The sequence below is a fragment of the Esox lucius genome, chromosome 16 (genome assembly GCF_011004845.1).
Source record: "Esox lucius isolate fEsoLuc1 chromosome 16, fEsoLuc1.pri, whole genome shotgun sequence".
NCBI classification, from domain to species: Eukaryota; Metazoa; Chordata; class Actinopteri; order Esociformes; family Esocidae; genus Esox; species Esox lucius.
Genome location: NC_047584.1, coordinates 28,586,172 through 28,613,579, shown reverse-complemented (window position 1 = coordinate 28,613,579; position 27,408 = coordinate 28,586,172). Strand labels below are relative to the sequence as shown.

General features: G+C 44.0%; 3 protein-coding genes across 5 annotated transcripts; 1 reads left to right on the top strand and 2 right to left on the bottom strand.

Annotated features, from left to right (window-relative positions):
- Positions 1-1,858: 1,858 nt before the first annotated feature.
- On the bottom strand, positions 1,859-7,857 carry cep76 (centrosomal protein 76). 2 transcript variants are annotated; one of them, XM_010880355.4, is made up of 12 exons: positions 7,600-7,857; positions 6,632-6,787; positions 6,440-6,527; positions 6,113-6,337; positions 5,660-5,845; positions 5,412-5,509; positions 5,123-5,251; positions 4,413-4,607; positions 3,562-3,728; positions 2,918-3,251; positions 2,375-2,592; positions 1,859-2,126 (listed from the first exon to the last, which is right to left on the bottom strand). In XM_010880355.4, exons 1-12 carry the CDS (start codon positions 7,660-7,662, stop codon positions 1,988-1,990), a joined length of 1,998 nt encoding a protein of 665 aa, XP_010878657.1. In that variant the 5' UTR covers positions 7,663-7,857; the 3' UTR covers positions 1,859-1,987. The 2 variants fall into 2 exon arrangements, with proteins under 2 accessions (XP_010878657.1, XP_034142737.1); XM_034286846.1 differs by lacking the exon at positions 7,600-7,857 and adding an exon at positions 6,876-7,289.
- Positions 7,858-9,894: 2,037 nt separating this feature from the next.
- On the bottom strand, positions 9,895-18,435 carry ptpn2a (protein tyrosine phosphatase non-receptor type 2a). The gene is made up of 9 exons (XM_010880358.5): positions 18,251-18,435; positions 17,050-17,140; positions 16,802-16,902; positions 16,527-16,625; positions 15,838-15,975; positions 15,494-15,703; positions 13,400-13,561; positions 12,756-13,018; positions 9,895-12,585 (listed from the first exon to the last, which is right to left on the bottom strand). The coding sequence occupies exons 1-9, from the start codon at positions 18,305-18,307 to the stop codon at positions 12,396-12,398; spliced, it is 1,311 nt and encodes a 436-aa protein (XP_010878660.3). The 5' UTR covers positions 18,308-18,435; the 3' UTR covers positions 9,895-12,395.
- A 117-nt stretch (positions 18,436-18,552) lies between these two features.
- LOC105016481 (nucleoporin SEH1) lies at positions 18,553-27,067 on the top strand. Of its 2 annotated transcripts, none has more exons than XM_010880359.5 (9): positions 18,553-19,310; positions 19,632-19,682; positions 19,854-20,000; positions 20,190-20,401; positions 21,147-21,245; positions 21,767-21,907; positions 22,982-23,136; positions 23,287-23,440; positions 25,359-27,067. In XM_010880359.5, the coding sequence occupies exons 1-9, from the start codon at positions 19,200-19,202 to the stop codon at positions 25,543-25,545; spliced, it is 1,257 nt and encodes a 418-aa protein (XP_010878661.1). In that variant the 5' UTR covers positions 18,553-19,199; the 3' UTR covers positions 25,546-27,067. The 2 variants fall into 2 exon arrangements, with proteins under 2 accessions (XP_010878661.1, XP_010878662.1); XM_010880360.5 differs by lacking the exon at positions 25,359-27,067 and adding an exon at positions 24,635-25,267.
- Positions 27,068-27,408: the final 341 nt, after the last annotated feature.

Here is a 27,408-nt window from a genome sequence, read left to right as displayed (position 1 = left end):
GCCTACTTCAAAAGCAAATGGTAGCCTAGATAATTACAAACGTAGTGTTGTTGTAAAAAAAAATCTAAAATAAACGCATATAACTAATATTGAGCGTGCGTAGAATGATTTTCAGCAGAGCGGGGTAATGAAGGCTGACCGCTCGCCCGGAGGACCGCTTAGGAAGTGATGAGTGGGAGTACAGTTTTACCTTCTCTCACACTCTGGCCTGCTCTTAGGGCAGCAGTACCTGTAGTTGCCATCCGGCTAAGAATAACGTGACAGGCAGATACACACACACAATCACCAGTACAAAAAGGATAGACAGCTAGGTTCCCAGAGCGACCAGATACATTCCAAGTATTGTACGTAGGCTGGGTAAATTTTATAAAACAGATTAACCTGGTCAATGGAAAACATTTGTAAATAAACAGCAAAATAAAAAGGCGTTCCAGTCAATTCAGTGGATGTAGTCTAAGACCTTATAATGAAAATACAAAAACACTTCCAAATCAGAATGTAGTACTATTACCAAAAAACAATCACGTTTTCAATTGTGTTTGAAAATGTCAGCCTCTCGTTGTCACAGAAACGGCATAAACATCTAATAACGAGCATTCCGCTAACATGTGACACTGACCTGATTATAGTCATTTGAAAGGTAACCTCTATTTGAAATGTAATCTTCGAAAGTCAGTAAAGTCGAAACAAGGCAAACGCTATCTATTCACTCTAAGTAGACATGTTTCTGGGCCCTCTAGGGGGTAATAATAATTTTGACGTCTTCAAAACAGTCCCACCCATTGCAAGTCAGATTGTGATTGGTTGATTCTATGGTCATTCCAAAACGCAAATGACGTAGGCAGATGCCTTCAGTCCAACAAAAACTGAAGAAAATGAATAGGAAGACCATTAAAATGAAGACAATAAATAAATAAAAACCAATAAATGTGTTATCAAATTATAAAATGTATTTGTATCAATCTTTAGGCCTTCTCTGAGGGCCAAGAAGGCCCTGCGAACTCCCCACTGCTTAGTTCAAATATCGTTGACTAGATGTATTCTTTGTTTGAAACACATTTCTATCATTTTTCACACCAAGTGTTTGATAAGGTAATTTCATTTTTCACACCACGTTTTTGATACATGAGAAAAAAGTAATAGACAATCAAAAACCCATTGAATCCCATGTGCCCTTTCATGAGAAACCACAGCAAAAATATGTATTGTCAGTAATAAAGACTGAATAGCTCACTGGAGGAATAGAACCTTTTGTTTAGTGATATCAACCATCTCTGGTGCTATAGGTCTTCACTTGCCATCTAGTGCTCCAATGATGCATTACAGGCAATTATCAGAAACTCAGAGGTTTAGGAAGTGAGGGCCTTATCTACTTTTCCAGAGAGTCAGATGAAGTCATGGTTACCATGGTGTCCGGTATCCAGGATGTTACAGGTAGCTTCACTCACCAATGGCAAAGTGTTGACACAATCACTGATGGCCAGTTTTGCAGACAAGGATAACATTTTTTTTTATCAAGCTCAATCTCCACTGAGCTTGATTTCTTCACTGAGCTAGATTTTTTTAATTCCAGGACTAAGCTTAATTTTTGTCCTCGAAACAGACCCTCCGTGTATATGTTGTTAGCTAGCATGTCATTGCGCTAAGGTTTATAGTTAGATGTTGTTCCAACAGTAGTTACTGACCTAACCCTAACCCTTCCAAATGCACACAGACATGGTCTACTGAGTCATATGGGGAAGATACAGGTAATGGTGTTTAAAGCAGGAGTGGCTAATCATTCTGACTAGCTTCATTTAGCCGTTTATCAATTGCCTGGGCTGTCTCTGTACAATTACAGTAAATAAAGAAAACTGGGTCAAAAGTAACAATTTATTTAGAAAATATAAAGCAATAAATACAGTTTCACAATGTAAACAAAGTGTACAGAAGAAACATGTTGCATGTAGAGTGTAGGTGTGGCGGTAACGTTGGCTTCGATCGGGGGTTACAGTACAGAGCGGTACTTGCAGGCGAACATCACCCAGACGGCACAGGCGCTCTCGGGGTACACAAACACCCGGACTCGCACCGCCAGCCTCACATGGTCCCCACGGCAACACACGATCTCATCACAGAACGGGGACCTGCCCAAACAACCAAAGGTTAGCGGCTCTCCCACGGCTGTGTCGATAACCCAGCTGTGCATAGCGTACCCATGCCAACAGACTGAAATGCCGTATGAGCAGGGTCGTTGGGCATGTAGCCACGCCCTTCCTTTCACCGTCATCACTTTACGTGGGGAACACTTGGTCGCCCCAAAAATACTTTGTGAACAAAACAGGAGGATCCGTGATCCATCCTTTAGTATCGAAGACAGGGTCGCTGTAGTTACCTGAGACAGGTAGCGAAGGCTCGTCGTGCGTTGCGGTGCAGGAAGTGGACGGGGAAACCTTTGAAGGTGTGTCCGTCTGGCACCGCCCTCCGCACAGCGTCTTGGAACTCCTCGTTGCCGCAGGACGTCCCCGTGCAGCGCTCCAGCTCATAAGCCGCCAGGGCAGACGACAAAACGTAGGACATGTGGTCATCCCACACTGTGGCCAGGCCAAGATCCTGGAGGAACAAGCACACATGACTAATACAGTCTCTACACACACCAGTATACCAATCCGGGATCCCACCCACCCACAACACCCAATCCGGGATCCCACCCACCCACAACACCCAATCCGGGATCCCACCCACCCACAACACCCAATCCGGGATCCCACCCACCCACAACACCCAATCCGGGATCCCACCCACCCACAACACCCAATCCGGGATCCCAGCCACCCACAACACCCAATCCGGGATCCCAGCCACCCACAACACCCAAACTAGATCTCACAAAACAAAGGCAGAAACAAGTGGGCATATAGTGTGTCTGCTGTCTCACCTTCCTGTGTTCAGCTACCAGATACCTCATCTCCAGCTCCAGCTGGTTGGAGGCAGCGCTGGGCTCCAGGGAGGGTCCACAGAGCGGGGGCAGTGGGGGCAGAGAAGTGGTGCTGCCTGGGGAGCAGACAGAGCCCAGAGCCTCTTCACTCATGGCCTTCCACAGGGACTGGTTGTGGAAGTCAAACACGCACAGCTCCACCGCGTCCGACGGCTGGCAGTTTGCCAGGAAGGCCTTGTGGTTGAACACGCAGCCAATGGTGCGGTACGGGTAGGAGGGGCGGGGCTGGGCGACCAGGGGAGGAGCATCTGGGTCAATGGCTTGGTGGAGGTATCTAAAACAACACGGTGGAATTCAGAAATATAAGATGTAGAACAGGCATGCCCATCTGATATGTTGAGTAAGTAAACATGCCAGGTGTTTTAACCGAATTTACGTTGTAGTCATTTAGCCAACGCCCTTCTCCAGTGCGAATTACAGTACAGAGTGCATACATTTCTGACCTGGTCCCCCCGTGGGAATCGAACCCCAGCTCTACCAACTGCTACACGGGACCTCAAGCAGGCCCCGGGCGGCTTCATCCTCCAAGGCCTCTGCGTCTCGGACCTGTTCCAGACATTTCCGTGTCGGTCGGTCAGTCTCACCTGTGTGCGGTCAGGCTCTCCCAGAAGGTGACGGTGCCGTCAGTGCCCCTCGTCATCACCCAGGTGTGTGCCACGCCCTTGGCCTTGGTGCCAACACACACGTAGGCATCCAGGCCAAACCCCAGCAGCAGACTGCACAGCAGGGTGGCGTGGTCCTCACAGTCGCCCTGGAGACACCCAAAACATCTCAGTCTGGCCCACTGATCCCGACCCATGGGGCCTGTTTCCCAGACAGATTAAGCCAGGGACACGGTTTCCTGTACAGAAATCTGCATTGAGCAGGGTGGCCGATGTAGGAAAAGTCAGAATGATAGATGCTTCCTGGGATTGTAAATATGGACAACAGTCAGATGCAGGGCATGCAGGGAGGCAGGGACTGGTGACAATAGGGAAATAATATCCCAGGAATGGACCCAATACATCATATGTGACAGAGACCGCTTTGTCAGAGCTATGCGTCTTCCATTGCAGAACAGAGGAGAAGAGGATAGGACAGGAGGAGCACAGGATAGGAAGAGAGGGGAGGAGATGAGTAGGAGATGGAGAGGGAAAGAGAGGAGGAACAGAAGAAACAGAGAGGGAGGGGGAGCAGCGGAGAAGGAGGAGACGAAAGGAGTGGATAAGGGAGACGTGAGGGAGTGAGAGAGAGGCATTTATTAACTCAGCTGTGCTGGAGGAAATTCCCAGATCCGTCCAGTAGAACACAAATGTATCTTCTCATAAGACATTTAAACTGTTTAAATACAATTACACCACTGAGAATAAAAACCTTTGACAGATACGCGCTCAGAAGTTTCAAGACCCAACAGTCTTACGGTTGTCAAAATTGCTAATCCGCTGCTTGTCCGTACCTTGCTCCTGCAAAGGAATGCGAGTAGGGAGCACCACTGTTCCTGTTTGACTCCTCCTCCACCCCCCACAACAGGGGCTCTCTCCAGGCCCAGCAGACTGACGAACCGGGCCGCCTGGCGTGGACTCTCCAGGAGGCGACCGGCGCGAAGGACACGGACATAGGAACACACAGGTCTGTTCACACCATTCTCATCCTGTACCGCAAACAGACAGTGTTCTTCACCCCAAAACAGCTCAGTTATGAGACACTGACATTAACCATGCAGGCCTTTTGGAAACCAATCTAGAACTGTACTGCTGGCAATGCCATAGACTTAAGTCATGCATTATGGGCGCATTCAAGCGGTCTGAAACATAAGTCAGGATGAGCGTGGAATATTTTTTATGCATGGAAAGGGCACCCCCAGGTGGTCAATGTAAAGCAATGCATGCTCCTTTCCACTCACATTACAGTGCACGCATCCTCAACATGCACCTGTTGATCTGGCCCCTTGATCAATTATGACCATTAATAACAAAACAAGTAGCATAAATCTGTTGTTTTGTGCCTAACTTACATGGTTCCCCTCTCAAAATGCACTAATTTTCCTACACTGTCGCAACTAGCCTCCCATTGGAAACGACAGCTTCCAGTTCGTCTTCGTTTCATTTACACACGAACAGAGCCGTTCCTTTCCCAGACACCAGCCAGACACTGACACGCACCAACCTGAGCAAAGATCTTGACCAGTTTGGATCGGTGGGAGTCTCGGATCTCCAGGAACTCTCTCCACCACTGTTTGGCGTAAACCAGAAACAGTCGCTCCTTCTCCGCAGTCTTCTGGCGCTCTATGGATTGCTGTGGACACGAAGTGCATGACCAGCGCAATTACCACAGCGGGCTGTTACTGGGGACAACGTAGGCAACCGAAACATCATGTAGACGCACGCAACGTGACTGCAGCCATGTGACATTCATAGTAACAGGGCGCTACAGAACACAGTGACCTGCCTCTGACCTGTGTGGTGATGATGTCTGGTGACAGGGTCTCTGTTAGAGGGGGGTAGAGCTCTAGACCCAAGTTGAGAACACCAGCTGGTACCTTACACTCACTTCCTGAGGGACAGAACAACACACACACACACACACGCACGCACAACCTGAGGGACGCGAATGCACATTCACAAACAGCCAGGCACAAATGTCTCTGAACACTCTGACAAAAACGCCAGTCTGCCAGTTGACACGAATAGTCAGCGCTCTCACCAACTCCGAGCAGCTCAACAGCAACACCGGTCTTTCCAGAGGGGGAAGAGAGGACCGTCCTCCAGTCCAGGAAGTAGGAGGAGACCAGGGAGGTCTCACTGGACGTGTCTGTCTTTATCAACACAAGGTGCACCGGGTCACTGATAGACAACATGGCTGTGGCGTCCGCCATTTTATTGCCATCTCCTGTTAATACACAGAGGAACGACATAACTCAGATTATCAGTAGAACCCTCGCAGTCTGACATTAAGAGCCATCCAGGTACAACAAATTACACATCCACTCACTCTACACGTAGCACGCAACGCAAATAAGTGTTATAGGCAAGCAATAATGGCACGACACATCTGGGAGTGCCTGGACACAGTGCTTTGCCGTGTTATATCGGCCACACACACCACAAATGAGCATTCAGGATTTGATTTATAACACGTGGATAGAGCAGCAAGTACCCAGGCCCTCTCTGTGCATTTCCAGCAGGAACCCCTCCTGTAGGTCTGGCTCGCAGGCACATGGGACAGGCTTGGAGCGGAAGCGCTGGTTCCGGAAGTGCAGGTAAAGGGCAAAGGTGGAGCAAACCTGACCAGGTAAGGGTTCTGGCTCCTGGAGGTGCTCCAGAAAGGCCTTACCACCCTGGACCTGCAGATAGAGGTACCTCCTCGCTGGGTCGATGTTAGCTGGGGGTGATGGAAAAGAAAAATCTATGTGACACTTGAAAGTTGTTGCAAGGGCACTGCGTGCGTTACATCATTCAGTGTCCCGGGCACAGTTGCTCTTACTCTTTTTCAGCTTGGTCAGGTCCTGGTCTATAAAGTGAGTTGCTGGCTTTGGAGTGCTCTGGAGTCCCAGCTCAATGTCAGGCACATCCTATCCAAACAGATAGGTGCACATGATGAAAGGTACAGTTTTATTCAGCCTTTTATACAGAATATTAAAGTGCAGTCCAAAACCAAAGATTATTCAGAACCTACCTTAAAGAAATGTAAATCCTTCATGACATCATCCACGACACCCCTGCGTTGGAGAGCCCTGAGGAAGTCCCTCTCAGAGAGGGAATTCTGCCCCGGTTCCAGATCGTCTCTAACAGTCTCCGCCAACACATCGCGGATCTTCCCGTGGATGTTTATCTGATATAGACACAGGTTTTAGTCACACCGTCTACGAATCGAACGTTTCAAAACTCCATACAACCCACACAGTCCCTCAAGCGTTTACTGGATCTGGAGACATCTTTAGTTGAAATAGGTGATTATGTCAAAAAACGACTCCCAGTGCCTCAAAGTACGACTATGACAACGTGACCAGGGGATCAAATCTTGCTTGAGACATAATGACAGCGGTGGCCACGCATCAGGTTTTATCTGGGACACGGCTGCCTTGCCGTCACGGACTAAGATGTCTCTGTGGTATGTCAGGCACCCCCACAAGCTCAATCAAGGGTGCATTGCCTAGGAGCTCGGGGCGAAAGTTTTTTGTTTGTCGAGAAATACAAATTGAAACAGTGTCGCCCAGTATAGTTAAGATGTTTAGGAAGCCATATCAAACATTATCATAGTATATCCAAGGGGAACTGAGGTTGTTCTCGGTGTGTCAGGTAGAAAGGAATCAGGGGTTTATAATATAACCCGTATTCACTTTGTAGCCAAGCCGGTGTAGTAGGTCCTACGCAGGTTTACGACGTATATCCATTCCCAGTGGGCAATGCGTATACGCACTTTATCTTTCCCACTGATACGTATCAATGTAGTTTAGTGGAACTGTACTCCATTTAACATATCGGCAGGTTAAGCTTACGATGTTACCTAGCGTGTATTCACATTTTAATCTCAGCTGTGAGCAACATGCTAAGGATACGCGCAAAGGTTCCAAAATATAAGATAGAAATTTATTATTTTTCTTAATTGATAATCAATCAAAACATTTTTAGCCAACTAGTTACCTTGACTAGATGGTTGTGAATAATCTGTTTCAGTTCAGACGCTTTCTCAGGCGGCAGAGACATTTGACTTCACACCACGGTTGGCTGATTTAAATACAGTAGATAAAATGTTCGATGTAGGCTACCTAGTTATCTTTTATCGGTGTTCTTTGACGGAATAACACTAAATATTAAGAAATTCATCTTGAAAACTACCACCCCATCAAAGAGCACAACAAAACTCATTTTTAAACATTGGCGGAAAAGAAAGCGGGAATATCTGCACCTAATATTGCCTGAATTGAAGTTGCCGGTCGAATTACATACTGTAAGGCCAATAACTTCCCACAAAATAACAATATTCGCACGAATTATTTGATAAAACTATTACATTGAAACTGAGTTGTTTCTTAACGTGCTTTTCCTTTATGTGAATACGTATTTCATATTTTAGTTTGGCATTGGATTGGTATAGTCTCAAGTCGTAGTCGATAAACGACTACGTGATAGAAGGACCCATGAGGACCATTTTGCAGTTTTAGAACGGATTGCAGTTTCCCTGAAGAACAAAAAGGATTTCAAACCAGTTTGTGGTGACAGGCTCCTGTCGTCTTAAAAACAAGAGAGCTACTAGTTTTATAGCAAAGCTCTTTATATTCATATATTTGTGACTTATCTAATATTATATACCTTGTCAGCGTATGTATAGTTACCTTATTAGACCGACCACATCGGAAAGTCTTCATATGTATTTTAAATATGTATATAAAACGTTAATTGATTTCCAATGTTTCAAACTGTTATAATACACTGAAGAAAAATATAAACAACATATAAAGTGTCCCATTTTTCATTACCTGAAATAAAAAATCCCAGATATGTTGCATACACACAAAACTTAGTTATTTAAAATGTTGTGCACAAATGTGTTTCCGCACTTCTCCTTTGCCAAGATAATGTGTGGCATATCAGGCAGATTGAACAGCATTATCATTACACGCCTAGTGCTGGGGACAATAAAAAGCCATTCTAAAATGTGCAGTTTCATCCCATGAAATGAGGCTACTGGTCAGGGTTTGAGGGAGTGCTACTAACATGACTGATGCAAAGTCCAGTTTAGCTGTTGCCAGAAAATATAATGGTACTTAATCTACTATGTGCCACCTCACATAATTTCAGAGAAATTGGCAGTACTTTCAATGGGCCTCACAACAGCAGACCATGTTTAACCATGCCAGCTGAAGACCACATCCAAGGCTTTACCTATGACATAATCTTTCGACCAGCTAGTTGGACAGTGGATTAAACTATGAGAAAAATAAATCAAATACAAACTGTATGGTCCGGACCAGACTGCAATTTGGCATCGTAACCGACTTCAGTGGGCAAATGCTCAATTCCAGTGGACGATCTTCACAGATGAATCCTGGTTTCAACTGTACTTGTTGTAGAAACTCAATAAAGCCTATTAAATTGTTACATGTGGCATTTTTGTTCTGTAAAATTAAGAATCCCATAGTCAGGTGATTCTTATAATAACAGATTCCAAAAATATATTTCAACATCTACAGTTTGAATTTAAAACCTCATTTTTGCTCCTTCAAGTCATTGTGAATGGGAAATAAACATGTCCTTTTTAGACGAGAGACACGTATTGACCAATCAAATTAGCTTTCTCCAGATATAATTCTCCAGCAGTCCTGAGTGGAGAAAATGGATGTTGCTAGCCACATGGCCGGAGAAAACAGAATTACCGGATGTATGACCTAAGGCCTCTTCTAGAAACATGGAATCCATTCCTGGAATGTAGTGTGACTGGGATCTAATTTTACCTGCATTGACTCAGACCATTCAATCACATCATAAACCACGACAAAACCATGGAGACCACCATAAACCAGGAATACACAGTGAGAGAAGATCAGAGAAAGGAGGGAAAGGAGAGGAGATGCTGAGGCAGAGGAGAAAGAGAGGAACACAAACAGAGGAGCACGAAAGCAGAAAGGAGGAACAGAAGAGCCAAGAGCGAGAGAGGTACAGACGATGTGGAGACCTGTCATGCAGAAATATAAAAATATTCTAGAGTTGTGTCTCAAATGGCACCCTATTCCATGCAATACATTTCATTTGTCAGTAGTAGTGCATATAAGGAATAGGATTGCATTTGACAAAACTACAGGATTTGAGCTTTTCTCCCTACAGGCCAAAATCATGCTCCAATGACCTTAATGGATGAGATTTCAGTTCATTAAATCTACACAGACAAGTGTATGACAAACGCTGATCGAGAACATCAACACAGCCAGAGGCGGCCACTGTTATAAAAGAAATACTTTATTCAAGAAGTTCACTTTTGTTTTGTTTTTCCAAGACATCGTGTCATCACTGCAGCTATACAGTGGACACAACTCACCTGAATCTAAGAGGAAACAACAACAACAAGATGTAAATAAGCAAACAAATGGAATGTTCTGGTCCAAGCCATTCTGAGGCCAGTGTTACTTGGCTAAACCCTAAACTACATCCAACGAGAGACCATCGTCCAGTGTCATCCAAGAGAGGACATTGCCAAGCAACCTATACCCCATAGTGCCGAACTTCTGACCAGAGACACAGGGAGCTATATTGGGAACAGAGTGCCATTTCGGCTACCTCCAGTCAGTCATCCCATCAGTCAGTCATCCCATCAGTCAGTCATCCCCTCAAAGGAACTTAGTACACCTGGGATGAGCTTTCAGAAGACATGTACCCTCAGGTAGAACATACCAACAACACGTGTAGTATGCAACTGTGAGCCACGAGACCGCAGCTGTATCTGATTTTAGTTATTCTGTTATTGTTGTTGTTTTTCAAATCAAGTAGCTAACCATTGGATGGTCTTAAAGGCACATCTGTTTCAAACAAAAAAAATCCAAAAGACGCATCCATATTATATAGTCACCTAGTTTGATTTCTTTCAACAACGTATTGACTTGCTTAGCACTCGGTGTTGGATGCTTTGACCAAACCTGGGAATCACACTATTAACAATATTTTTTAATTGGTCCCAGTGACACTAGAAGCTTAGGGCATTTTCACTCTACAGTGTGATGAGGGGCTATTATCTGACATAGGCGTTCCTCTGTACATGCAGCAGTGGTGAGCTCAAACCCAGGTTACTGTCACACACCAATTCTTTACTGGGCCCCAGTCAGAAGCTTTACACTCAATGGAAAATACATTCTGAATCACATGAAGAAAACGATATAACACTACCCTGGGTTAACACTGCTTAGCATGTCGTGTCAAAACAACCTCACAACCCCTGACCACATTTTGTGCTAGCCAACTGGGTAACACTATTTTGAGAGTCCCAAAAGTGTTTCTGTAGATGCTCTGCATATTATCTACTGATTATCAGTAACATGTTAACTATCTACTAATCATAACCTTTTTCATAATAAAAACGCTTTAACGCTAAGCCTTATCCTAAACCTAACCATAGCAAGCAGTTGCATATCAACAGATATGTTATTGAACGTTTCCTGATAGTATTTACTTTCAATAAAACATCTACAGACAGAAATTGGGACTCTCAAAATAAAGTATAACTGCCAACTGAAATCTGTCATGGGGAAATGAGATCTGGCATTAGCTATCTATCTATAGCTAACTCAGCCATATTTTAGGGGATTACATTAAGGACATGAAGACCCCTCCAAACCATCCCACTGGATCAGCTGACAGTAGAAGCTAACCCAGCCTGGTTGGCTGACAGCCAGCGGGTTGAGGAACAGAAAGTGCTGGTCACCTGAAGCCTGCTGTATGCATTGCAGCCTAGAGCAATGATCTGATGAAGTCATGAATTGATTCCTGTCTAAACCACTGAGCGCCTGACTGAAAGTGTCCAAACCAAACTCTACCTGGCCCCCTGACCTGCCCTGCTGACAACGGAAGAAGAACCATGTCAGTTCTGGGAAAATGTCTAAACTAAAGCGCGCATGCTGAGCATCATGAAGAGTACAGTATGATGTTCCACAGTCCATTGCCATTTCCCCTCAAGGTTCCTGTTGCACTGGGACCTCTGTGGGAAGAGGTTCAAAGTTCAAACAAAGCTTTCGAAATGCTCTATGTCAAGTGTCCATCAAATCAGTGACATGACCTTTGAAAGTAATGAATGAAAAAGTTTAAATCAGAACAATGTTCCTTTGTTTGCTCTGAAGCTTCAGTTGCTCCATCGTGTGGTTGCTCTATAGGGTTAGATAGATTTACAGTACATTCATCAGTGGTGCTGGAGCTGAAGCACCAATGGCTGCGTTGACAAGCCCAATCTGTTTTTTTCCCCATTGGTTTTCTGACCAATCATATCAGCTTGGAAAAAGGTCTGATGCTAAAAAAAAATCTCATGTGACTGGTCAAATTGACAATTTGTCCAATAGAAAATAACCTGTGTGAGCCCCTGTAAACGCAGCCTAAGATCCTGAGAGAGATGTTACCATGAAGATCTTTAACATGAAAATATACACTGGGAGGTTTGATCTAGTGCTCTGATGTTACGGATGCATTAACATATGCAGCCCAGGCTGGATCTTATTTCACTATTGGGTCTTTGACCATTAAGAAAAAGCTAACTTTTTCGATTATCGGGAAAAAGATCAGACCTGGGCTGCATTTGTCAAAGCAGCCTTTGACCTGTAGAAATAAATACCCCTGTTCTGCACAGTCAGAGCCTACCTACAGAGAGAACTATAGTACCGTGTCCTAGATACTGGTGCAAAACAAGAGTGAATCCATGTGTGAGACAGAAAATGGGTGGTGGGGTGGGGGTGGGGTGTGTATCACTGGGAGAAAAACCACGCCAGCAGCAGTCCCGCGGCCACGGCTGCTCCAGCTCCAATGTTAAGCAGAACTGGCCTCCAATACTGCCAGCTCTCCCTCTGCCTCTCTGTGTCAGTCAGTCTCTGTTTCATCTGGGACACTTTATGGGCAGTGCTGGCAATACGCTCCTCCCTGTGTCGCTTCCTCAGGCTGGAAAGAGACGGTTAGATCAGATCTTGTTTAAGTGGCTCCTGAAGTGTGGCTGGGTCATAATTTGAGGGCGTTCAAAGCACAGAGTCTGTCCAATGCTGAAGGCCGACAGCCAACCACGGGGGAATGAATTGGAATAAACTGGTGGGTGAGACAACACCGTAACTTACCTGTTCACTCCTGCCAGGTCCCTCTCTGAGCTGTGTCTGTCTGTCCCGTCGACCGCGGTCCGGTCCTCTCTGAGCAGGTCCACGGACACAGGCTCCACACAGGACAGCCCCTGACCATTGGGTTTCCCTGTAGGTTGTGGGGGGGTGGGGCTAACTAAAGGACGCGGCGGGGGCGGGGGTGGGGCTTGGGTGTGGCAGAGTTGTCGAGGTGGAGGGACAGGGGGCTCTACATCTTCTCTGGATAGCTCTCTCCACCTGCTCTGCTGCAGAAGACACATAAGTGCTTTGTGATCAACAATGTTTATTCCCTTCCTTTATGTTACTACAGGCAGTGAAAAGATTCATTTTTGGAGTAACACATTATCGGCAAAAAGTAGTGCAATATCGGTTGCTAGGCGTGCGGTCAGGCTGAGGTGTGTGACCTGTAGCTAGGCGTGCGGTCAGGCTGAGGTGTGTGACCTGTAGCTAGGCGTGCGGTCAGGCTGAGGTGTGTGACCTGTAGCTAGGCGTGCGGTCAGGCTGAGGTGTGTGACCTGTAGCTAGGCGTGCGGTCAGGCTGAGGTGTGTGACCTTTAGCTAGGCGTGCGGTCAGGCTGAGGTGGGTAACCTGTAGCTAGGCGTGCGGTTAGGGTGAGGTGTGTTACCTGTGGAGAGGAGTCCCTGATGATACACTTGGCCCCCTCCATGACGGCTCTGTAGGAGAAGCGGAGCTGGTCAGGAGTCTGGATCAGACCCATCCTGTACTCTCTCATGTCCAGCAGAACCTTCTGAATGTCCACAGATGATGGGTCTTTCCTCTTGCTCATCTGCACAGGAAAACGTGTTACAGTTGTAAGCCTATAGAGCAAAGTTTTTTATTTTTATTTCATTGGTTTTTAAAAACTAATGCAGGACAATTTGAATTTCTGCAAAAGCACGGTTTACATTGTAGGCATTTCCTACCAAAGAAAATCATTTAAAAAGCTTGACTTGCCCACATTCTTCCTAGGTTCAGCCCATTTGGCTTTACTAATCCCGCCCCCTGGAAATGACAGCTTCTGGTCTGTCTTGAGTTAGTTGAAACACCATGAAAATCTATGGTTTTACAGGTGCATCTAAAAAATATTTTACATTCTTTCTTTCTGTAATTCAAATCAAAAGATGACAACTTCATATGTTCTAGATTCATTACACAAAGTGAAACATTTCAATACTTTTTTGTTAAAATTTTCATTACAGCTCATGGAAATGAGAAATCCAGTATCTCAAAATATTAGAATAAAATATGTACAACACAGAAATGTTGACCTGAGAAGAGTTCTAATCAGCTAATTAACTCCCAGAGCTTTCAGTCCACACAACCACAATCATGGGGAAGACTGATGACTTGAGAGTTGTACAGAAGACACTCATTTACACCCTCCATGATGAGAATAAGCCACAGAAGGTCATTGCTGAAAGGGCTGGCTGTTCGCAGAGTGCTGTATCAAAGCACATTCAGGAAAAGTTGACTGGAACGGAAAAGTGTGGTATTAAAAAAGGAGCACAAGTAACAGGGATGACCACAGCATTGAGTGGATTGTCAAGCAAAGCCGATTCAAGATCTTGGGGGAGCTTCACAAGGAGTGGACTAAGGCTGGAGCCAGGGCACGCACAGACATGTCCAGGAAAAGTGTCGCATTCCTCGTGTAAAGCCACTCTTGAACCAGAGAGAACATCAGAAGCGTCTTACCTGGGTGAAGGAGAAAACTAACTGGACAGTTGCTCAGTGGTCTAAAGTCCTCTCTTCAGATGAAAGTACATTTTGCATTTCATTTAGAAATCAAGGTCCCAGAGTCTAGAGGAAGAGTAGAGAGGCACAGAATCCAAGTTGCTTGAAGTCCAGTGTGAAGTTTCCACAATCAGTGATGAGTTGGGGTGCCATGTCATCTGCTGGTGTTGGTCCTCTGTGTTTTATCAAGTCAAGAGTCAATGCAGACGTCTACCAGGAGATTTTAGAGAACAATCTTTATGGAGACGCTGATTTCCTTTTCCAGCAAGACTTGGCACCTGCCCACAGTCCCAAGACAACTAGTAGCTGGTTTGCTGCCCATAGTAATACTGTGCTTAATTGGCCAACCAACTCATAACCTAAAACCCATAGAGAATCTATGGGATATTGTAAAGAGGAAAATTAGACCCAACAACACAGATGAGCTGAAGGCCGCAATCAAAGCAACCTGGACTTCCATAACACCTCAGCAGTTCCACAGGCTGATTGCCTCCAGGCCACGCCGCATTGATGCAGAAATGTGTGTAAAAGGAGCCCTGACCAAGTATTGAGTGCATGAATTAACATTCTCAGAAAACCTTCACAGGTGTTTTGACTTAATTAGCTGATTAGCACTCTTCTCAGGTCAACATTTCGATATATAATTTTTTTTATTCTAATATTTTGAGATACAAGTCATTTCCATGACTTGTAAGCCGTAATCATCAAGATGGATACAAAAAAGGCTTGACATTTTTACTTTCTGTTATAAATGTAGAATATATGAAAGTGTCACTTTTGAATTATGAAATGAAAAAAAAAAACATTTTCCACGATATTCTATTTTTTTTTTAGATACACCTGTACTTTCCCTTAAAATCAGGGATAAGGAATCTCTCTACAATACCACCAGGACTGAATCTTAAATTTCAAGTAAGCCTTGTCCTAGACAGATTTTCCTGTCTGTAGCAGTATGTTTCCCCCCCCAGAGTAAAAGTCTTAATGTTACCAGGATAAGACAGGAGTCGACCAATGAGAACGTCCCTGAGCGTCCAATCCCGGCACTGCAGTGCACCACAGCAGGCCCGTGCTCGACCTCCAAGGAACCGGACTCTCGCACCTTGACCAGGAAGTTTAGGAAGGAAGCCGGGGATTCTGGGACACCAAAGTCGGGCCAGGTGGTGTAGTGAAAGTGGTATATCTCTCTCGTTTCTCCCGTCTGGAAAAAGATCATCACAGTTTATTACCATGATTAAATCACAAAGCACCTGAAAAATATCCCTTTTGACCGCAGACCTCCTACAAAGAAATCTGAAGTGTTGTCAGAAATAACATGGAGAAGGCACAGCTTACCTCCGTATGCCTCAGCTCCAGCAGTCGGATTGTGTAGTAGGACATGTCCTCCTCCTTCACGAGTGTCACTACAAACCCTGTATCCGTGAAAGACACAGAGTGATCTTCATCCGTCGGCCAGTACTGAGCACATTTCTCCTGTTGAGAGGGAATATGTCTAAAGTTAGATACAGGGTTACCCCCTTTAAACATTATTTATATTGTACTGTTTATATTGAGTTAGTGGACTTTAGCACGGAAACAGATAAAACGTTTTTTTTAATTAAACCAGGAAAATCATTTGAAAACCAATTTTTCTTGAAGGACAATAAGGCCAAAGGCATTCAAATGCAAGAAAATACAGTAGAAAAAACAAGTCAAATCCTGTAAAAATACAAATAGACAAACCCCTAAATGATACTAAATACAGTGGGTGACATGGAAAGATAGGAACAGGGGAGTCAGGAGCAGGTGCAGTCTTGCATGCGGGGCTAGCAGATTAAGGCAGGTAGCTGAAATGTTCAACATATTTACAGAGAGACAACATGCTCTTGGACTACAATATAGCCTACAATATAGTGTAAATAAAAGCACTGAACAAATCCCTGTTCTGTTATTCTATCTAGCAGTCTAATATTTTACAGTAGATGTAAATTATAGCTCCTTTCTGTATCAATCTGTTCATCATTATAACATACTTATGTACTTACAGATCCCTTCTCTATGACTCTGTTAAGCATTATAACGGCTTTTGAGTTTTGCTCCCAGATCATCAACCAGAAGTGACCACAGGTGTTTCTCAGTGGGCCCTGGGGGAGAAAACATCACACAGCACAGCTTTAACACGGGTCGGTTTAAATTCAGCTTAAAAACACAGGGGCCGGTCCTTAGTTCAGATCCACCCTAATGCTGATCAAAATACACTACATTTTTTTTTATTGTTTTATTATTTACCCCAATGTCCGTTTTACTTGTGAGCACTTACCTGTGATAAAATATAGCTTCTTTGGGCTTCCTCCACTGTGACTAAACTCGCATTGATGTAGTCATTTTCAGAGTTTTCAAGTTTAACACGACTGTGATCATCTGAAACCAAAAGCAAATAGATTTTCATGCACAAAGTAAACCACAAAAAAATAATGATAATCATGGTGTAAGAATTGTTCACAATGAGGATAGTTTATTGACCTTTATTTATTAATTTGCTCAATCTCCATGAGTGACACTACTTACACGGGCTGACATCTCTATATCTGTTTCGATTACGATTCTCTGGAAGTTTGGCCATTCTGTATGAATATTCACTGGCTTGGTTTCGTATTTCCTGAGAAAGCAGGGGCAGACATAACAGACATTAACCGAACCTCGACAGTCCATGCAATTTGGTGCCTTTCTGATCTATAGCTATTAAGCAACTGACAGTGGACATCTGTAGCAAAACAAGCAAAAAATACATCCATTAACTTGTGAGAAAAGCTTTTCCCTGGTTCCCGGGTATTGACTAGGTACCAAACTTGGCTTCATTAATTAGCAACATTATAATCCTCAGGATGAGAGGGTAAGCTTAATCGATGAGCAACATTATAAACCAGAGGATTAGAGGGAAAACTGATCTGAGTCCATGAGTCAGTGGACAGTGAAAAAGGTCATATCTGACAAGACATTCCCTCCCTAACCTTGAACCTTTCCTACTAGCCCTGCTGTCTATTGCTCAGTTTATATCCTTTAACCATTACTACCAGTCCTGTCTACAGCCTGGTCTGTAGCCTTGAAGCTTTACTACCAGTCCTGTCTAGAGCTCTATTTACTACCATTCCTGTCCACAGCCCAACTTTTTATCACATCAAATTCATAAACATTGTTGTGAATTGTTAACAAAAACATCACATAGATGGGTGCATAAAAATGCCTAATATAAATAAAACATTACCTATTAAATGAATACTAATAACTAGATTTAAAACAAGACAATGCCTCCCTTGTGGCCGGGTACCTAACTATATTGGATGTTATTAACCAGAGCTCAGTTGGTCTACTTCATGGTAATCTGTCTTGTTTCCTAGATATGGAAACACATGCGCACATATTTCGGGAAGTCTTTGCGACTTCTCAGAAACAGGCTAGCTAATGTGTGTTGATGCACGTTTTCCGGAAGTCTGAGTCTTTTCCTGTAATATTAGGTTTAATTTACTAGATTATTTTTCAGGACAAACATAATTTTGACTATCATTGTCCATTCACTACACCGTTCAAAATAAATCAATTTGATTTATCAAAAGCATAATGACGGGCATTATTGTTTGGTAACCGGCATTTAGCCAGCTAGCCAATTTAGCTGGTTACAGTACTATCTACAGTACTAGCCAACGCGTTAGCCACATAACTAGACAGGTAGCTAGGTTAGCAAACAAAAATATCATAAGGGCCGACTTACATTGTAAAGGTTCTGCCACTTCCCAGAAGAATCTATGTCCTCAAACTCTTGATCCATTTTTTATTGTGGATGTTTCAGACACTTGCAAGAGTAGTCTTTGAATGTTGTCAACGATAAGTTAGCAGGCTAGCCCCGCCTGTGACAGCCATCTACAGCAGTCAGTCATCCGTGGAGGGGAGGGGGACCACAACGTCAGGTACGCATGCGCTCTCTCGTGCACGAGTGAGAAGTGTGTAGGAGCCTGCATTTTACAACACCGCACGAGAAAGTTCATTTAAAGGAAGCTTCCGAGGGCCCTGATCTCGTATTTGTGCTAGTTTGAAGCTATAACGTTATGCTTTTAATTCCTGTGTTTGAAATCTGTTTAAAAAGAGCGACCTAGACAATGTGTAATGAAATCTTTATTTAAAAGAAGACAGGGTTTCGAACAAAATTATTAAAATAATGTATAGTATATTGAGACATTCGATACTGTGCCTCCGCAAAACTGATATTCCACCTGTGTAAATCTATCCGTAAGCCACCTATTTGGTGACACTTCGGGAAAGATACCCAAGTTTCCAGATGCAGGGCAGTTATGTGCGTGTGTAATGTGGCAGGTTAAATGTCGGGGGAAACATTTTCTACGTTATGGAAAATTCGTATATATTATACAAGTCTCAGAAAGGGGCTCTCTTTTTCAACAAGTTCTGACACTTGTTCATGGTTGTAATGTAAATGGTGAGACTCGAACGCCATCCGTCACGTGGTACTGTTACTTTGAATCGGAGTCCGAGCTCTGGTTCCAATCGTCCCGTAGTAAATACTAGCTTCGAAGCAAATGCTTCCGTACGCCCCACCGTGGTCACATTTTGACCTACCAGCCGCGGCGCCAAGAATATAACGATAGCGGAATCGAATCAAGGGAGAGGTCCAGTGCTTTGGAGTAAATTAAACGAGCTAAATAGAAATGTTTGTGGCTCGTAGCATTGCAGCAGATCACAAAGATCTAATACACGATGTTTCCTATGATTTTCACGGCCGGAGAATGGCAACTTGTTCAAGTGATCAAAGTGTAAAGGTAAAATGTGAGCTGACTAGTTTTGCTAGCTAGCTTTCTTATTGCTAAGACTTTTGCTTTTATTGAGAAACTGCAACTGTAGCTCTCTAACCAGTTTACTTTATGACTATTATAGTAACAAATTGATTACATGTATACACTCGCAGTATTATTTAACAGTTTACGTTACTAAAAAAATAAAGTAGTTAGCTTGCTGGCTAACTAAGGTAGTCAACTAGATGGCGGCTAGCCATGCAGCTATCGTTCAGTGCTAGCAGGGATGTAATGAAAATACACAGAAACAAAACAGTAAACCGCGTTGTAACTGTTGTCTTTCGTCAGGTTTGGGACAAAAGTGAAAGCGGGGAATGGCACTGCACTGCCAGCTGGAAGGCAAGACTGTTCTATTTCTTACATTTTTAGAAAAAATACATTAGTGTGTTTTGAATAATTCCACAACACTACTTTTGTGTTCCAGTATTGTTACCCATTTAAACGTTGTCTGCAAAGGGGCATAATGCACTATGTAAAATTGAAGTCTGTGATTTTGACTCCTCTCTGCAGACACACAGCGGATCTGTGTGGCGTGTGACCTGGGCCCACCCTGAGTTTGGCCAGGTGCTGGCCTCCTGCTCCTTCGACCGGACGGCGGCTGTCTGGGAGGAGATAGTTGGGGAGTCGAATGACAAACAGAGGGGGCAGAGCCACTGGGTAAAACTCCTAGATCTAATTGGGTTGTCTTGGCATTTGCAAATATCTTTTTAATGCAAGTTTAGCACAGAACTGGCGACATGCTATTATCCAGTGACTGCTGTGAGGCGGTTCTCTAGACAGGTTATGGGGCAGAGAAGACATGCACCTGCATGTACGGTAAAGGTGGCGTCCTGTATGTAATTCTAGATCAAGAGGACCACGCTGGTTGACAGCAGGACGTCGGTGACTGATGTGAAGTTCGCGCCTAAATACATGGGTCTGATGCTGACGACGTGCTCAGCCGACGGGGTGGTGAGGATCTACGAGGCTCCAGATGTGATGAACCTCAGCCAGTGGTCACTGCAGCACGAGATCTCCGGCAAGCTCAGCTGCAGCTGTATCTCCTGGAACCCCTCCAGGTCTGGATCGCCGTTCAAAAGAGCACCTGAAGTTGTCCCATCACCGCATTTTGGAATCTTTGCTCATGTTTCTTGTTCATTATTTGCGTGGCCCCCTTTCCGGAGCTGACTTTAGCCGATTACTAATTTGTTGTTTAGGACATACTCACTAGTAAAACTGTGTGGTTGTTTCGCCTAGCTTTCTTAGACTGCATGCAGTTACTGTAAGTCCCTCTGAATAAGAGTGGAACAAATGAATGCTTCACTGAGTCAGCCGGATTTTGAAACATACTCCTTTGAGCATGAGTCACGTGAAATCGGTCAGGGTTTGAACCACTGGCAGTGTTGCCTGAAACTAGTGATTTTTAGATGAACCCAATCACAGTTGCTGTTTGTGTATAGCATTACGTCAGGGTTTTCAAATCTTACCCACCGAGGTCCTGAGCCTGCTGATTGTCTGTTTTACCTCATCATTAATTGCACCCACCTGGTGTCCCAGGTCTAAATAAGTCTCTGATTATGGGGTTGCAATGACAAGATGGGGTGGAATTGACTTTGTGTCCAGATTTGAATACCACTGGCATAAGCTGTAACAGTAACCCTGCTGTCACGTTTTCAAGCTTTTCTAATAACTTCACTAGTGAGCATTTTCGGGCTACACCTATGGCATGCATTTGGAACTTTCTACCAGGTGCAGATACAAAAAGGATAGTTCTTTAAGTGCTAATAAAAACATTTTCATAATGATCTGTTATTTTTCCCTTAGTTCTCGTGCTCATCCGCCCATGATAGCAGTGGGCAGTGATGATAGCAACGTGACATATGGCGGGAAGGTCCAGATCTACGAGTACAACGAAAACACAAGGTGAGCCTTATTACCTAGTTATAACATTATTATTACAACAAAAAAAAAAAACATGGTCAGCCTTATTGCCTAGTTTTAACATTATTGTTATTATTACAACAAAAAAAACACATGGTCAGCCTTATTACCTAGTTATAACATTATTATTACAACAACAACAAAAAAACATGGTCAGCCTTATTACCTAGTTATAACATTAGTACATCAAAAACACCAGGTCAGTTTTTACTTAATTGTAACATTAGTACAACAAAAAACGTGTCTAACAGGTATATTGTGTTATTTTTACTTGATACAGAAGGATGAGATGGTTTGATGATACGGGTATAAGAAGGTTACATAAAATGAGTGCAGGAATCAGATGGTTACATGATACTACATTCTACTTCTACTGTGTTCTATTTCGCAGCTTTCTACAAATGCAGTACTTTTAGTTCACTTTGCCAATTAACCGCCCATCTGCATCATTGCTTGAAAAAAAAAAACAATTTAGAAGTTAATTATTGCTTATGTTTCATCAGGAAATACGCCAAAGCTGAGACACTGATGACCGTGACAGATGCCGTGCATGACATAGCCTTCGCCCCGAACCTGGGACGGTCCTTCCATGTGCTCGCCATAGCAACTAAAGATGTCCGGATCTTTAAGTTGGTCCCTCTGCGGTGAGTGGATAAATGTTTCCTGATGACTCATTGCAGGCAGGATACAGCTGGAATGTATGACGTACCCTTTTTGCTGGACCGCGTAAGTGGAGCCGGCCAAGAAGAGTGAATATCTCTTACTGACTGGCTGAGTGACTGGCTGACCGACTACCCCTTGTTAAATAGCGTAGTGGTTAAAGACACGGCTCTGCATCCAATAGGTCCCACGTTTGAATTTCGTTACAGTCAAAGCAAATTATGCGTTAGGATTTGTTCCTGATAGATAGAAAGTTTGCTGGCTACAGGTTATATTGCGGTTATATTGCGACTATTTCTGGTGGATTTTTGAAGTACGCATCCGTGCATGATTTTTGGGGCAAGATAAAAATTGCTTGGGCAGTAATAGAGTCGGGGTTTCCATGATTCTCTCGTCTTTTCGCTTGATGAAAAAGCCTGTTATCGTCACCTATATTGATAGTTATTGTATCAGTGTAATCCATGAATGAAAGAAAAACTAATATTTTTGTGGCATGAAATAGCTTTGGCTGTGTTAAGTTCATATTCAGTCTCGCTAGAAATTGCTCAAATCTTATGACAATTCCAAGTAGTTAGTTAGATACTAGTCTATTACTGGCTAATAAGCTGTTAAAACTGCTAGTGTCAAAAGCCATTCATTTCATAGATGCTATTTGTGGTGGAGGTAAACTTAATAAGAAACGTTAGTCAGTTTAACACAATGCTTAATGGTGTCTAGTGAAAGATTCAAACATGGTGTGGTGTTAATGCGTGACAAAACGATCTCATGTCGAGATGCTATACCGACTCTGGGCCAACGTATAGCACCGTGGTGTAGTGGTTTAACACACAGCCACTCACGTGGGTGACCTGGGTTTAATCCAGGTAGTGCAACAACATTTACCACTTTTAATTGCGGGCCGGCTGAACTCCTTTTCTGGTTTAATAATTCCAGTAACTATTATTATTTATTTTTTTACTTTGCTGTGTTGTCTTGGAAAGGAGGACAGATAACAGCAGTTCGGTGCCTATGAAGTAAAGGAGAGTGTTGATCAACAGTACATGTGTCCTTTCTGACAGCAAGGAGAGCAGCTCTACAGGGCCCACCAAGCTGGAGGTTCAGATCTTAGCCCAGTTCGACAACCACAACTCCCAAGTGTGGCGCGTCTCCTGGAACATCACCAGCACTCTGCTGGCCTCCTCAGGAGACGACGGCTGTGTCCGCCTCTGGAAAGGTAGGACACTGCTGTATACTTAACCTATACTAAAAACTTCACAAAGTCGTTCCATACAGGGTTTCCCACCACCCATTCACTGTATATAATTGGATTGTTATGGGCTTGTCAACAACTTTGTTACGGGGTTGTCCGTCCTCTGCTCCCCAGCTAACTACATGGATAACTGGAAGTGTACGGGAATCCTCAAGGGAGACGGGAGTCCAGTCAATGGGTCGTCGGGACAACCCAGTGCCATGAACACTGTAGTGGGGTCCGCCGTCCAGGCCTCCCAGAATGCACTGAACGGCTCTGCCGCAGGAAGGTAGGAGGCCACGCCCACTGGCCAGAGGTGATGACTGACTGACTCACTGCTTTACTGTCTGTGGGGCCCGTCTGCCGTACTGACCCCCTCACTCGCTGGATCAACTGACTACAACTGACACTGTGTGCTGAACTCATGCAAAGAGCTTGGTTTCCTGCCAAAGCCCAGTCCCCGGACGTAGGCTGGGTCATAGGAGGCTTGGTAGGGGGGTTCGCAGCAACTGGCTGGCTGGTGTCTTTCCCGTTATTTCTGTTGAGTAAAGGTTAATTATGGTTATTTACACTTGAAGGTCAATGCAGAGTTGGAAAGAAGAAGCACAATTCCAGGAAAGAAGGAACAAGGAATGTTATTTTGGAGGTTAAAGACTTTTTAGACATTTGTAATCATTTTAGATTAGTTATGGAACAGTCTGATAATTACGTAGTTCCCCAGAAGGTCAGCTTTTTATAATGCATCTTCTTCATACCAGGCCAATATACCGCCTTGACATATGATTCCTATGACATAATTTAAAGGATGTTTTGGGGGAAACGATGATAAAAATACTTGTCATGTATATATTGTGCCAATGTCTTTTTTTACTCTTACATTTTAGAGGGATCAAAAAAATCCCTGACCAGCATTAGCCAAACTCTTTGCATTGTGAACAAACAGCCGGGATTTAATATTTTAGTCATTCCTGTTAACCTGCTGTAATCTGAAATTAATAATCCCTCTTAACCTACTGTTAATCTGAAATTAATTATCACTCTTAACCTGCTGTTAATCTGGACTGTATTTGAACTAAGAACAGAGTGTTGAACCTGCTAATGCATCTTCCCCTCACTCCCTCCAGGGGACACAAACCCATATTGGATATTTATGTTTTATATTCCGTCTTCAAACTCCAACATGAAAATCAACATGTAGTTTGAAAAACCCCATACTGTCACAGATAGGACCCTACTGTACAATGATTTCTCTAATATACAGTTGCTGTTTGTGATTACCATGCCTTAACTCACTCCAGGTCTCTGCCAGCCTGTGCTACATTGTGACTGGGCATTGTGTGGCTTTGTGTAAAACAATGTCAGTGGCTTCCCCTGTATGCAACACCTTGTGACTGTGTGTACGTCTGAATGGAATTCTGCAATACAATTCTGAATCAAACCGTATCGTCTGAAGGCGTTTGTGTTGTTGTCCCGTTTCAATAAGGAATCCCCCCCGTGTGGTCTATTGGATGTGATGGAGTCATGTTCTGCCGGTTGTTGCATGCATACAGGAATTCCCGGAGAACCCCCTTTAGGCCTCGGCCGTGACGCTCGCCCTGATCAGACCAAACACATCCCGTCACTGTGCATACAACTGACCGTAGCCCACTGTCCAATAAAGGCCGGTGTCCGAGGTCACCATGCATGAAATGCCATGTCATTGTGGAGTGCTCAATTTGAATAGGTTTAGGGCATTGTGTGGGTGTGTTTGAGATAACCGCACAAAGCGTTAGACCATCCAAGCAGAAAACGAATATTCCGCATTGTTTAAGTTAGGAACAAGAAAACATCTCGAAATGTCTCCTGTGTATTCTAGTCCTGTCTGTGTTAGCATGCTAAATAGACTGTCCCGTCAGTGTTAGCTCTGTGTTTAGAATTTCCAGTGTGTGTTAGCTCTGAATAGACTTTCCCATATGCGTTAGCTCTGTGAATAGACTTTCCTGTATATGTTAGCTCTGAATAGACTGTCCTGACTGTGTAAGCTCTGTCTCTAGTCTGTCTCCTGGGCAAGTTTATTTTGCCTCTGCAACTATTCATACCTACGACTGTTCTTTATTTATAAATACTTTGCATCCTTCCTTTTTGTCAAGAATTGTCTCTGTTTCTCTTCATTTCGGTCCGTCTCATTCTCCCTGTCTTCTGTTGTCACTGTGTGTCTGTGGTCTCAGGTATTTCTTCCCTGCTCTAGACCCACCCAGGGCAGGGTCCAGGTTCGGCCAACTGCTGCCCCCATCAACTCTGATAGAGCATTGTGATGCCCAGTCTGCACAGACAGCTCCCCCAGTACACCCCGCCCCGCCAGGGCCAGTCATCACCCTCCCCTCTGTCCCTGCAAAGACTGTCCACCACCTCTAAAGCCCTCAACTACCAGCCCTCACCTTCCCCTCTGTCCCTGTGAAGACTGTCCAGACCCTCTAAAGCCCTCAACTACCAGCCCTCACCTTCCCCTCTGTCCCTGTGAAGACTGTCCAGACCCTCTAAAGCCCTCAACACCCAGCCTGAACACTCCCCTTTGTCCCTACACAGACTGTCCAGCCCCTCTAAAGCCCTCAACACCTAGCCTGAACACTCCCCTTGCTCCCTGCATAGACTGTCTTCCCCTCCAAAGCACTCAACATGCAGTCTGAACGAGACAGCCTATGGTACTGGCTATGATAAGGTATGATTATTGATGATATGGTACTTCTGGTGTTTAGGGTTATCAGTGTTTTTTTTTAAATTAGTTTCTGTTTTATAGATCCACTGTGGTTCAAACTCAAATCACTCTGTGTCTTTATAAGATAGTGGCTATATTTTATAGCGTTTTTGTGTGTTTTCACTCAATGACTCATTTTGTAGCATTAAAAAAAGAATGAAGGGTTATTGCATATGTGAACTGGACTTAAAGTAAATGTACATTTGCTATTTTTTATTATTATATCTGTTTTGGTATTTGTTGTTGTTGACCATATTCATCCCTTTTACATTAAGCCCCAATGCTGCTAAACACAACTTTTCCCCTCCACACACACACACGCATGCACTCACACACACGTACTACACACGAATGACTGTCACGTGAATCAGTCGTTATGATGATAGTGAATCAGACTCGTCACATGGACAATGCCCCGGGTCCCTGTACATTAGAAGCCTCGTTTCAGTAAAACACTACAGCAACTCTCTCTTGAAGACCTCAGGCGGATGGGGTGGAGGACATGATGGCTGGTGTAAGTGTCCTACTGTGCAGCTGTCAGCTATGTGTTGCCAGCAGCTGCTGTGTGAGAACATAATACTCCTCCCGCGATGCCTTGATCGCTCCTTGGATTTGGGATACAGTGGATGGGTTTGAATCCGTGCAACTAGCGTGGCCTTGTCCCCGGACCGAGAGCTGTGACCTTGCGGGAAAAGCAGTGTCTGCCTAGGGACACTTAAGCGTCTTCGGGGGGGGTCATCGAGCGACGGCCTGTTTTACTTCAATGCGAGGAACTGACCCCTCCCAGCCCAGGTATTCACTGTTACTTAGGTTATCCTCCAGTAGGTGGTGGGCAGGTCAATAACGGCCCAATGATACTGTCACCTAAAAACATTCTGTCCCAGTGTGGCGTGGCCCTCGGCAACTGGCGATCTGTCCCAAAGAGGCAAACAAGAACATGCTCAACATGTAAGCCCACCCTGCACTGAAACTGTGCTTATCCCCCTTCATCTCTAGAAGTACTGATGCTGTGAATGTGTACACGTGTAAATCTGCCTCAGTGTTCAACTTCCATTATCTTAACTTTTCTAATATCTTTACCACCCATTTTTGTATATAGTTCTATATCATGTTGGTGTAGATTTTATATGTTTTGTCACTCTACCGGAACTATTGCACCAAATACAGTTCTGAGTATTTGGAAATGTACTTAGCATTGCAAATAAAGTTGATTCTGATTGCAAGTGCACATTTGTGTTATACAAGTAATATGAAATAGCTCATGTATATCCACATCACAAATATTTGTTGAAGGGATGGTCAATAGCAAGGTAATTTGTGAATGTATGCGCAGTCATGTGTTGGCTTCAGAGCCCAACACTTGGTTTTTGCTTAAGTATAACTCCCTTAATGTTATTTTTTATTACACTCGTGTTGGATTGTGATTATAAATGTGCTATTACAAAAGGGGTCACTGCCACTATAATGTTTGAGAACCACTACTGGTAGCAAGTCTGACCATCCCATTTTGAGGTATCAATATT